At 45.2% G+C, this 13675-nt stretch overlaps 1 protein-coding gene across 3 annotated transcripts in view; it reads right to left on the bottom strand.

Annotated features, from left to right (window-relative positions):
• Nucleotides 1-13675, bottom strand: part of ggps1 (geranylgeranyl diphosphate synthase 1) — a 48643-nt gene that overhangs the window by 26224 nt on the left and 8744 nt on the right. For all 3 annotated transcript variants that reach the window (XM_024139364.2, XM_024139362.2, XM_024139363.2), the window contains exons 2-3: nucleotides 5922-6025; nucleotides 2688-2758 (exon numbers count right to left, since the gene is read on the bottom strand). In XM_024139364.2, the coding sequence (XP_023995132.1) occupies nucleotides 2688-2758; nucleotides 5922-5997 (147 nt within the window). In that variant the 5' untranslated portion in view covers nucleotides 5998-6025. The remainder of the gene's footprint in view (nucleotides 1-2687; nucleotides 2759-5921; nucleotides 6026-13675) is intronic.

The following is a 13675-nucleotide window of genomic DNA, read 5'->3' as shown; positions in this document are numbered from 1 at the left end:
TGTGAATGGGTGGTGCAGTGCTGGGGAGAGACAGTGAGCATGGGTGGAGCGGGGGAGAGGAGTGAAGACATGGGTGGGAGGCGGGGGTAGAGACGTAGAAATGGGTGGTGTAGCGGGGGAGAAGAACAGTGAGAATGGTGGGAGCGGGGGAGAGACAGTGAGAAATTGGGTGGGAGTGGGGGAGAGACTGTGGAGAATGGGTGGTGAGCTGGGGGAGAGACAGGAGAATGGGTGGGAGTGGGGAGAGACGTGAGACTGGGTGGGAGTGGGGGAGAGACAGTGAGAATGGGTGGGAGCGGGGAGAGCCAGTGAGAATGGGTGGGAGCTGGGGGAGAGACAGTGAGAATTGGGTTGAGGCTTTAGGTTCTCCTTCCGGCGTGGAACGAGCAGTGTACGACATGAGCCGTAGTGTTGTGAGTTTGGGTGCACGAGCAACCAGTTGAGGGTTTTAATACTCGGGTGGGGAGCCGGGGGAGATGACAGTGATGAATGGGTGGGAGCGGGGGAGAGAGCTCCAATGTGAAGAAATGGGTGGGCATCTGGGAGAATGAGACAGTGAGTAATGGGTTTGGGAGCGGCTGGGAGAGACAGTAGAGTTAAATGTTGCGGTGGGGTAGCTGGAGGGATTTTGTGATCGCAACGTTTGAGAATGGGTGGTGCGCTGCGGGAGAGGACTACACCGTGTGAATTGGGTGGGCAGCGGGGGAGAGACAAGTGAGAACTGGGTGGAGCGTGGGGAGGACAGTGGTGAATTGGGTGGGTAGCGGGGGAGAGACAGTGAATGAATGGGTGGGAGCGCGGGGAGAGAGCTGAGAATTGGGTGGAGAGCGGGGGAGAGACAGTGGAGACTGGGTGGGGCAGCGGGAGAGACAGTTTGAGAATGGGCTGGGAGCTGGGGAGAGAACAGTGAGATGGGTGGGAGCGGGGGAGACAACAGTGAGAATGGGTGGGAGCGGGGGAGAGCCAGTGAGAAATGGGTTGGGAGCGGGGGGGGATGAGACAGTGAGCAATTGGGTTGGGGGGAGTGGGGGAGAGATCAGTGAGAATTTTGGTTGGGGAGCGGGGAGAGACAGTGAGTCAATGGGTCAGGGTTTTTCATTGTCTATCGCCCAGGGGCGGAGAACAGTGAGTAATTCTCGGGCTTCCTCGTGGAAACGGGGGTGAGAGACATGAGAATGGGGTGTGCCGCCGTCCATGCCCAGGGCGTAGAGCTACAGTGAGAAATCCTTGTTCGCGCTTGGCATGGCGGGGAGTAGATGACAGTTCTCTCGAGTCAATTCCGCCCCCGGTTCTCACCTCCGGGTGGGCGCAGCCTCCCCTCCGGAGAGAGACGTGACGAAACTCCGATATTGTCGGACGTGTCTTCTTCTGCGTGCGAGCGGGGGAGATTCGCGGTACGTCGTGACTGGCGCCTGGTCTCTGAGCTCGGGTGTGGCACCAAATGAGAGTCCCTGAGACATCGTCTCTCTCTGCCGGTGGGAGAGGGGGCCCACAATAACGCCTGGGAGAGGACTGTCCGAGAATTGGGCCTGGCTGCAAGCTCCAGGGGGAGAGCAGTGAGAATCGGGGCGCATTCTCCGACTTTGGGTGTCCTCCCGGGTCTCCCATCCAATTCTCACTGGTCCTCTCGCCCCGTCTCGCACGAAGGGGAGAGACAGTGAGAATTGGGGTGGGAGCTCCCGGGGATGAGAGAAACCACCCATTCTCAAACTGTTCTCTGTGTGAATGGGTGGGGCAGGCCCCTGCTCGTGTTGGGAGAGGCAGACAGGCCAAGCATAGTCGAGAATAGCGGGGTGGCTAAGGCCCTTCGGCCGGTGAGAGGACCACAGTGTTGAAGATGGGTGGGCACTAGCATTTGTGGTGGATAATAGACGACGTGGAATGGGTGGGGTGGCGAGCTCGGGGGATGGAGAGGAAGAGTGATGCTCAATCTGTGGTGGGAGCCGGTTCGGGCTAGGGAGAGTGAGATTGTGGGGTGGAGCGGTCGGCCGCGCAAGTCAGACAAGTGGAGATGGGTGGGAGCATAAGCGAGGGGGACGAATGAACTAGTCACTTGGTCAGTCATATCTGGGGCTGGCCACTGGTCAATGTCTCACTGTCTCTCCCCGTGACCAATGTCTCACTGTCTCTCCCCGTGACCAATGTCTCACTGTCTCTCCCCGTGACCAATGTCTCACTGTCTCTCCGTGACCAATGGCCCACTCGCATTGGCACACATACGCAGGTGGTGGCAGATTTCTAAGTGATTGATACATTTTTTTATATATTTTTAAGTGTGCCTAAATGAATTACATGAACCAAAATGTAACTAATTTCCTTGACTTTTACAGGAATACACATTTTTTAAATTACATAACTTTTTCAGGATTTTTCATACTTTAAATACTCTGTAAATACAGGTTTGTATCTAAATGTTAAAGGATGCATCACAAAACGTACCCTATTTCCTTTATAGTGCACTAATATTGACCAGGTCTGGCACCCTATTCCCTTTTTATAGTGCACTAATATTGACCAGGTCTGGCACCCTATTCCCTTTTTATAGTGCACTACTATTGACCAGGTCTGGCACCCTATTCCCTTTATAGTGCACTACTATTGACCAGGTCTGGCACCCTATTCCCTTTATAGTGCACTACTATTGACCATTTGGGAAATAAGCTCATTGAAACATCCCTGGTCCTTACCTGAAGTTTGTCCTCGGGAACATTGAGCCAGTGGTTAAACGCCTGAGAGAGTTTAGTCCGTACTTGTTTTCCTGAAAAAGTCCAAAAAGGAAAAAAAGTTTGTTTAATTTAAAAAAAAGTCAAAGACAAAAAGGACACAAACAAAGACGCTTGCATCCCAAATGGAACCCTATTCCCTATAGAATGCACTACTTTTGATCAGACCACTGAGACCACATGTAGTGGTCAAAAGTAGTGCACTACATAAGGAATACGGTGCCAGTTGTGACACAAACATGTTTCAAAGCTCAACAAGAAACTAAAAAGTATTTCCTGAGGCCCCACTTCTCTACTTTGAACAACCAGGCCTATATCCCAAATGGCACTATATGCCCTATATAGTGCACTACTATACCGTATATAAAACATGGACCTGGTCAAAAGTAGTGCACTATATGGGAAAATAGAGTACTATTTTGGGACACATACCAGAAAACATCCCATTGAATCTGGAATATGATAAAAGCCTTCTACAGTAAAAAACAGATTTACTAGAAGATGAAAAACCCTTCTATAAACCTGAATGGGTTTACTAGGAGATGAAAGGCATTTCTACAGTTATTTAGCTTTGTTTAGGAGAGAAGGTTCTGGAGGAGGTGTGAATACTAATGAATTTACACTCTCCTCGACCACTTATCGGTTTCCGGGTCATGGACGAGAGAGGACGGAAGAGTTGAGGAGATGAGACTTTTGCCGAATTGAGAATTTCCCCCATGTACTTCCTACCCATGTAGGAACACATCACTGGAGCTGAGCTCCCTGCGATCCAGGACCTGACACCGCCTGGTATAGAGGAAGCCCAAAAAATTCAATTGCCAGCGCAAACATGAGGGGGAGAGAGGACATCCCTGTCTTGTGCCCTTTTCTTAAAATGTCTTATCTGATAATGTATTATTTGCGTATTGTTTTGCTTTACGACATTAATATAATATTATTATGTAATATTATTATGTATGTATTATTTCAGCTGTAAAGTTGCAAGCGTCCAAAGTTTTGAAAGTAAAAGGCCGTTCAAGACGGTCAAAAGCCTTTTCAGCATCAACATCCATTTTTATCTTGTTTTTGTAAGTGTGTATTTTTAATAAACCCTGTTTGACTAATATGTATCAAATCTGGTAAAAGTAATTTTTTTTTAACTTAAAGGGTCTGTAATCAGCTTGTGACACTTCAGATTTTCCTGGTTTTAATATAACCGAAATAACGGTTTGATACATGGAACCAGGAAGTACTGAATTAAGTGACGTGTGCGTTGTCATTTGTGTAAAATAGGGACGGCACTATGTCCTAAAACGTTAAATAGGTTTCTATGTGAAAGCCATCGATTCCTGGTTCTTTTCTCCATGTGAATGTTTTAACTGTGTCGAATATTTATCTTGGGGTGATCTGTGTTTCGTGATTATGTTTTGTCAGTCGTGTTGGTCTAAGAAGACTGTAGATTCAGTCCAACTGTTTAATTCTGACTTATATAGATTTTCATAGAAGCAGTTTCAAATTTTCTTTAAAATTGCATTGTTTCGAATGTATTTGTAGTATTCTGAGTTTAACCTGTAGTTGTTGGCTCTCTTCTAAAAGTAAAAGACCATATTCCTGCTGAAGTTCAGACATTTTAAAACATTTTTTAGTGCCTTTTTCTAAAATAGTGATTAATTTCTAACTCAGATTTAATTTGAGATTATCATTCCCCTAATGAACACCTGAAAAAGCATCCCAAATTATACCAGGGGTCGGTTTCTCTGTCCTCTAAGTCTACATTTGTAACGTTAAAAAGGTAAAAAATAAATAAAAATACCTTTACAGTGTTGACGGACGTGATTCTTTATATTCGGTGTATTTTCTGTTGTAATTAAGCATGATACCGGGACCTCAACTGTGGGACCTTATATAGACAGGTGTGTGCCTTTCCAAATCATGTCCAATCAATTGAATTTACCACAGATGGACTCCAAATCCAGTTGTAGAAACACCTCAAGGATGATCAATGGAAACAGGATGCACCTGAGATCAGCTTCGAGTCTCATAGCAAAGGGTCTGAATACTTAAGTAAATAAGGTACGTATTTATTTTATACATTTGCAAAACATTTCTAAAAAATCTACTTTCACTTTGTGTAGACTGATTACATTTTCCCAACCTCATCAATTATTTGATTATGGCTGTAACGTAATAAAAATGTGGATAAAGTCAAAGGGTCTGAATACTTTCCGAATGCACTGTGACTACAGTAAAGTACACACACTGAAGCACATGTCAAACTCATTCCACGGAAGGCCGAGTGTCTGCGGGTTCACACTCCTCCCTTTTTGAATCAACGTCACATAATTAATAAGGAACTCTCCTCACCTGGTTGTTTAGGTCTTAATTGAAAGGAAAAACCAGCAGACACAAAGTCCTCCATGGAATGAGTTCGATAATACTGCGCTAAAAGGGTAAAAAAAAATGTTTTGAGCAAAACAGAAAAGTTCAGGGAGTAGGGTACTGAAGGATTTGATCTGATGGGAATACATGATGTTATCGGCATCCACCGTAGTTTGAGAAACAATCGAGAACCAAAAAGGAAAGTGCCTTTTTGTTAAGTAAATCAGGTGTTAAATGAGGTGAAAAAAAGGGAGCCAGGAGTGCCGTTTTAAAGGCGGTCATGTTGATCACTACCTCAAGGGGCTGTTCCCAACAGCTTGATGTTCTGCTCGCTAGTCCATTAAATGACACGATGACGTCACCTCCAGAAAACCTAACGCCATCCTATTTCTTTAGGGCTCCTGATTCAAAAGGAGGATCTATAGAGAACAGGACTAAGATAACAGAGCTGAAAGACGGGGAGGACATTTGTAGTCTACAAAACGTCTCATACAGGCTGTGTGAGTTTAATGAAAACCACACAGCCAAGGACCACCAGCTGTTTCCGGCATGTTGGTATCATGGCTGTAGGGCCTTCCTTACCTGACAGCGGCACAGTGTGTGTGTGTGTGTGTGCCTGGCAGCTACATAGTGTGTGTGTACCTGGCAGCTACATAGTGTGTGTGTGTGTGTACACATCTAGCAGCTGCACAGTGTGTGTGTGTACCTGGCAGCTACATAGTGTGTGTGTGTGTGTGTATATGTGTACCTGGCAGCTATACAGTGTGTGTGTGTCCACCTAGCAGCTACATAGTGTGTACACCTAGCAGCTACATAGTGTGTGTGTGTGCATACGTGTACCTGGCAGCTGTAGCAGGTACTTGTAGGGTTCCAGCAGAATCCTCTCCGGCCCTGCTGAATCCATGTCTCCATCCATCACTTGCGGTTTCCACCAATCAATGAACCTGTAGTAGTAGAGAATGTGAACTAACAAATAAACAATAAAAAATAAATATATATAAAAAAATAAATAAAAAAATAAAAATAAAAATCGACAAATAAAACTAAAAGAAGTACTCTGTGGTAAATGCCCCCCTATCCCGTACACATAGTGCACTACCTTTGTCCCTGGTCAAAACGTGTGCACTACTTAGGGCATGAGTTCCTAAAACCTTAGACCAACATGTTCACTTATAAAATCTGTGGACACCCTAGGTTCCTACCCGTGTGCACACCTAGGTCCGGTTACAGCACGCCCTGTGTGAGCACACCCTACGTCTACCAGCATCGCCTGTGTGGACACCTAGGTCCTACAGCACGCCTGTGGACACCCTAGGTCCTACAGCACGCCTGTTGGACACCCTAGGTCCTACAGCACGCCTGTGTGACACCCTAGGTCCTACAGCACCCGTGCACTGATGGCACGACCGCCTGTGAACCCTAGTCCTACAGCACGCCTGTGGACACCCTAGTCCTACAGCACGCTGTGTGACACCCCTAGGTCCTACAGCACGCCTGTGTGACACCCTAGGTCCTACACACGCCTGTTGCACACATAGGTTCTGCCTCGAGCCCCTAGGTCCTACAGCACGCCTGTGTGGACACCTATGTCCACAGCACGCGCTGTGACACCCTAGTCCTACCTTGTTGGACACCCTAGTCCTACAGCACGCCTGTGGACACCCTAGTCCTACAGCACGCCTGTTGACACCTAGTTCCTACCTGTGTGACACCCTAGGTCCTACACACCCTGGTGGACACCTAGTCCTACAGCACCCTTGTGGGACACCCTAGGCTACAGCCCCTGTTGAACCAGCCTACAGCACGCCTGTGTGGACACCCTAGGTCCTACAGCAGCCTGTTGTGACACCCTAGTCCTACAGCACGCCTGTGGACACCTATTCCTACAGCACGCGTGACACTAGTCCTCAGTCACCCTGACACCTAGGTCCTACAGCACGCCTGTGTGGACACCCTAGGCCTACAGCACGCCTGTGTGGACACCCTAGGTCCTACAGCACGACACCTGGTGAACACCCTGAGTCCACAGCACGCCTGTGAACACCCATTCCACCTTGGGACCCTAGTCCTACAGCACGCCTTGTGTGACACCCTAGTCCTACAGCACGCCTGTGTGGACACCCTAGTCCTACCTGTGGACACCCTAGGCCTACAGCACCGCCTGTGTGGACACCCTAGGTCCTTACAGCAGCCTGTGTGGACACTCCTATGTCCTACACACGCCTGTGTGACACCTAGCCACCTGTGACACCTAGGTCTACAGCACGCCTGTGTGGACACCCTATGTGCCCCTAGCTACAGCCACGCTTGTGTGACACCCTAGTCCTACAGCACGCCTGTTGTGACACCTTATCCTAACAGCACGCCTGTGTGACACCCTAGGTCCTACACACCCCGTGTGGACACCCTAGGTCCTACAGCACGCCTGTGCTGGACACCCCTGTCTGACCCTAGGTCTGCAGGCTACCCCTGTAGTGTGACACCCTAGTCCTACAGCACGCCTGTGGGACACCCTAGGTCCTTACAGCACCCTGTGGAACACACCTCGAGCTTCCTCTATCATCTCCTGTGTGCGACCACCCTATGTCCACACACGCCGGTGCTGACACTCGCTACCAGGTCCTTACAGCACCGTTGGACACCCTAGTCCCCACCGCACCCCTGTTGACACCCTAGCCGCTACAGCCGCCTCGTTGATCACCCTAGTCCTTAACCGCCGCCTTCGACACCCTAGGTCCTACCTGTGTGGACACCCTAGGTCCTACCGCACGCCTGTGTGGCGTAGGATGTGAAAATCTGACACCACTTGAAGGTGGGATGTCCCTCCTACCATTTCATTCACTCTTCGAATGCACCAATTTGTAAGTCGCTCTGGATAAGAGCGTCTGCTAAATGACTTAAATGTAATGTAAATGTATCTGAACCCTACGTCACAGCCACTGACATGCCTGCAGTCAGTACATCGCAGCAGGAGGGAGGAGGAGCACATTCCGATATCGATTTATAGCCAACTCGATCAGTCATCTAAAATAATTCAGAGATTTTAAACAACAACAAAAAAAAAACTGTCAGACGGACACGATTAATATGAGATAAAGTCTCTAGTGAGTTCAGGAAGCCAGGATAGAGCTGTGATGGAGGCAAAATATTTTAGTGGCCCCCTCTCTTGATGGCAGAGAACATTTTTGAAGTTTTAAAGTTAATTTCCTGCAATTCTACACATTTTGCCAAGGGGCAGGTATATTATTTCTGCAGTTTTCCAGCTAATGTCCTGCAATTCTATTTTTTTTTTTTAGATGGGGTGGAGATTTTTTAAAAAGTAAATACTTTTGGTGRAATTTTCACATGTACAGTGCATTCATACCCCTTGACTTATTCTAGAATTGTTGTTACAGCCTCATTTCAAAATGAATTAAATATATTTCTCTCACCCCATAATGACAAAATTAGAAACATCTAATTTTCATAKSTATTCCCACKCSTTTGCTATGACAAATTGAGCTCAGGTGCATCAAATTTAAATTTGATCATCCTTGAGATGTCACTACAACTTGGGAGTCCACCTGTGGCCAATCCAATTGCTTGGCCATGAAAGAAACACCTGTCTATATAAAAAAAAAAAAGTCACAGAGTTGACATGTCAGAGAGACTGAGGGAGTACAGGGCTTAGCATGTCTCTCTCGAGGAGGAGGCTAAAAATAGATTTTGGCTTGGAAAAGTTGAATATTTTCAGAAGGAGTTGCGTAATTGGTTAAGAGAGGAGGATTGGAGGGAAAAGAAAGGTTGAAAAGACTGAGGGAGGCAGTGGATGGGTTTAAATCTGTTGAAGCTAGCAATAACAAGGGACAGGGTCTGTCSAGGAAGATGAATTTCAAGCAGACAGGCGATACTGTATCAGTTGACAAGTCAAGTAGAAAAGGTTCTTGTACAATGTTGCAGAAATGGCATTCAACACTGTGCTACATTTTTTACAGTAGCAACTGTTTTACAATACCCCGTTTCTGACGATTGATCCGTCGCATTTAATTGGAATTCTTTATTTTAAGAGGCAAGTAAAATTAAGAAACAAATAATATTTACAATGATAGCAAGAGGCCTCGTGGAGATGGGGGCTGGGATTAAAATGAAGGTATGTAGTGTAGGAACACCTGCTCTGTCCATGACAGACTGACCAGCTGAAAGCAGTGATCCCTTATTAGATGTCACTTGTTTAATCCACTTCAAAATCAGTGTAGGACGAGAGACCGGTTTAAAGAAGGATTTTTAAACCTTGAGACAATTGAGTCATGGATGGTGTGCCATTCAAGAGGTTGAATGGGGAACAAAAATAAAAATATTTATTATATGCACATTTGTGGCCTGCTGGAGGTCATTTTGCAGGGCTCTGGCAGTGCTACTCCTTGCACAAGGTAGCGGTCCTGCTGCTGGGTTGTTGCCCTCCTACGGCCTCCTCCACGTCTCCTGATGTACTGGCCTGTCTCCTGGTAGCGCCTCCATGCTCTGGACACTACGCTGACAGACACAACAAACCTTCTTGCCACAGCTCGCATTGATGTGCCATCCTGGATGAGCTGCACTACCTGAGCCACTTGTGGGGTTTGTAGACTCCGTCTCATGCTACCACTAGAGTGAAAGCACCGCCAGCATTCAAAAGTGACCAAAACATCAGCCAGGAAGCATAGGAACTGAGAAGTGGTCTTGTGGTCACCACCTGCAGAATCACTCCTTTATTGGGGGTGTCTTGCTAATTGCCTATAATTTCCACCTTTTGTCTATTCCATTTGCACAACAGCATGTGCAATTTATTGTCAATCAGTGTTGCTTCCTAAGTGGACAGTTTGATTTCACAGAAGTGTGATTGACTTGGAGTTAACATTGTGTGTTTAAGTGTTCCCTTTATTTTTTGAGCAGTGTATATATATCTGTGAACAGATGCATTATCTCTTCCCATTCATGTGAAAGACAGATTTGGGCCTAATGAAATTAACTGACTGGTTTCCTTATATGAACTGTAACTCAGTAAAGTCTTAGAATTACTTGCATGTTGAGTTCATATTTTTGTTCAGTGTAGCTGTATTGTTAGATTTCAGTGTAGCGTTTGAGGTTCATATATTGTTATTGAAAAAAATGAACTTGTTATGGCTTTACATGACCTGCCATCACATGGTGGGAGAGTTACTTATTCAATAGAACAGAGTATTCGTCAACGGAGGCATCTCCAACATCAGCTACAGTACCAGTCAAAAGTGTGGACACAACTACTCATTCCTGAATTTTTTATTTTTACTATTTTCTACATCGTTGAATAATAGTGAAGACATCACTATTATTCCACAACGTAAAAATAGTTTAAAAAAATTAAGAAAAACCCTGGTATAAGTAGGTGTCCAAATGTTTGACTGGTACTGTATTGTACAGTGCGGTATCCCTCAGGGCAGTTGCCTTGGGACGTTACTCTTTTCCATTCTTACAAAAATTTGCCCACTTGTCTTAGAAGAAGCTAAAATTACTATGTTTGCACATTCTACACATCAGCACCTACAGCCAGTGAGCTCAGACTCTTGGCAAGGAGTTACAGCCAGTGGGCTCAGACTCTTGGCAAGGAGTTACAGCCAGTGGGCTTCAAGACTCTGGCAAGGAGTTACAGCCAGTGGGCTCAGACTCTTGGCAAGGAGTTACAGCCAGTGGGCTCAGACTCTTGGCAAGGAGTTACAGCAGTGGGCTCAGACTCTTGGCAAGGAGTTCAGCCAGGTGGCTCAGACTCTTGGCAAGGAGTTACGCCAGTGGGCTCAGACTCTTGGCAAGGAGTTACAGCCAGTGGGCTCAGACTCTTGGCAAGGAGTTACAGCCAGTGGGCTCAGACTCTTGACAAGGAGGTTTACAGCCAGTGTCAGGATAGATACCAATAAATTGGTCTATAAATACATCTAAAACCCAAAACATTGTACATGGTTCAAAGCATTCTCTCAGACCTACACCTCAACTGGAGTTGTGTATAAAGGGTGTGACCATTTAACACGTTGAAGAATCCGAACTCTAAGAGGAACATTGGATGGCCAGTTTATCACGGTCAGGTCATATTGACAAAGTTGTTGTGAGGATGGGGGGGGGGGGGGGTATGTCTGTTATAAAAACCAGTCCGATCTTCATTACCATCCGTGCAGCAAAGACCAAGCAAAGCTGCAGCTGGCTCAAAACAGCAGCACACCCTTGCACTTAACCACACACACAACATGCATGATAGCCTTTCATGATTAAGAAAGTAGTTGATTTCTGCTCACTCTTTTAAAGAAATGTGTGTGTGTGTGTGTGTGTTGAAAAGGCCTAAAGCCACTTGTAAAGTCTATTTGCATTCACTTCAGAACAGACATACATACCCAGCAGACCCATCACTATGGTTTTTCTCACAGTACCCAGACCAAAACAGATTTAACATGTCATCAGTTATGTATAGAGCCATGTCATCATGGAATGATCTGTTACTCAGTTATGTATAGAGCCATGTCATCATGGAATGATCTGTTACTCAGTTATGTATAGAGTCATGTCATCATGGAATGATCTGTTACCAGAGGTTACTCAGTTATGATAGAGTCATGTCATCATGGAATGATCTGTTACTCAGTTATGTATAGAACCATGTCATCATGGAATGATCTGTTACCAGAGGTTACTCAGTTATGTATAGAGTCATGTCATCATGGAATGATCTGTTACCAGAGGTTACTCAGTTATGTATAGGAGTCATGTCATCATGAATGATCTGTTACCAGAGGTTACTCAGTTATGTATAGAGTCATGTCATCATGGAATGATCTGTTACCAGAGGTTACTCAGTTATGTATAGAACCATGTCATCATGGAATGATCTGTTACCAGAGGTTACTCAGTTATGTATAGAGCCATGTCATCATGGAATGATCTGTTACCAGAGGTTACTCAGTTATGTATAGAGTCATGTCATCATGGAATGATCTGTTACCAGAGGTTACTCAGTTATGTATAGAGTCATGTCATCATGGAATGATCTGCCACTCTGCAAAAAAATAATGTTTAGTTTTAATAAACATATTGTATCACAGCGCCTCTCCTCTCTAAAGATCTCATTTAACAATATGATAGTGGTGGAAATAGTATGTTGTCTCTAAAATATATAACCTCTGAAATAAATAAATATCTTAAGTGTTCTTGTCTACAACTCTTCTGTACTTTGTATGTTGTATGTTGTATGTGGACCCCAGGGACGAGAAGCTGCTGTATGTGCAGTATCTAATGGGGATCCTAATAAACTAAACTGCAGAGTGAACAGAAAGAAAAGTGCTCGTGACTGTGGTTGAGCAACTGCTCTCTCCTTGAGTGATCGGGGGGGGGGGCAGGACTTGGTGTGGTTAGCAGCAAGCAGCAGGAAGGAGAGGGAGAGAGAGGATTCAAGTAGCAAAACAGAGCAAAAACCTATAAAAACGGACATTTAACAAACCAAACATTAAAATACCGTTATACAAAAACCCCAAACCGGTCCGTGCATCAATAGCAGAATATAGTAAAAGCGTAAACCCACCATCCCTAGGGGGAACGCTAACGCTCTTTAGCATTTATGAACGGTTGACACTGGAACCCTTACCGTTTTATGGAACTAGCTAGATAGCATTTATGAACGGGTTGACACTGGAAACCCTTACTGTTTATGGAACTAGCTAGATAGCATTTATGAACGGGTTGACACTGGAAACCCTTACTGTTTTTGGAACTGCTAGATAACATTTATGAACGGGTTGACACTGGAAACCCTTACTGTTTTATGGAACTAGCTAGATAGCATTTATGAAGGTTGACACTGGAAACCCTTACTGTTTTATGGAATAGCTAGATAACATTTATGAACGGTTGACACTGGAAACCCTTAACTGTTTTATGACCTAGCTAGATAGCATTTATGAACGGTTGACACTGGAAACCCTTACTGTTTATGGAACTAGCTAATAGCATTTATGAACGGGTGACACTGGAAACCCTTACTGTTTATGGAACTAGCTAGATAGCATTATGAACGGGTTGACACTGGAAACCCTTACTGTTTTATGGAACTAGCTAGATAACATTTATGAACGGGTTGACACTGAAACCTTACTGTTTTATGGAACTAGCTAGATAGCATTTATGAACGGGTTGACACTGGAAACCCTTACTGTTTTATGGAACTAGCTAGATAGCATTTATGAACGGGTTGACACTGGAAACCCTACTGTTTATGGAACTAGCTAGATAACATTAAGCCTCAATTCAAACAAATCTTATCCTCTCTGCCTTTTCCAATTTGAAGTTACAAAACTCGTGGAGATTGTGTCCCTTTCTGCCTTGTTTGTTTAAACCAAAATATAAGTTAGCTATACAAACTAACCCCTTTCATCTGTACTTTAGTTAGAGCTATTACAACTAACCCCCTTTCATCTGTACTTTAGTTAGCTATACAACTAACACCTTTCATCTGTAGCTTTAGATAGCTATACAACTAACCCCCATTCATCTGTACTTTAGCTAGCTATACAACTAACCACTTTGTTGTGGACCAGCAGAAAGTGTGGATATTTTGCAGG

The sequence above is a fragment of the Salvelinus sp. IW2-2015 genome, unplaced genomic scaffold, assembly GCF_002910315.2.
Source record: "Salvelinus sp. IW2-2015 unplaced genomic scaffold, ASM291031v2 Un_scaffold1778, whole genome shotgun sequence".
In the NCBI taxonomy this organism is placed as follows: Eukaryota; Metazoa; Chordata; class Actinopteri; order Salmoniformes; family Salmonidae; genus Salvelinus; species Salvelinus sp. IW2-2015.
Note: the sequence above shows the minus strand (reverse complement) of the source record. Positions and strands in the feature narration are given on the sequence as shown.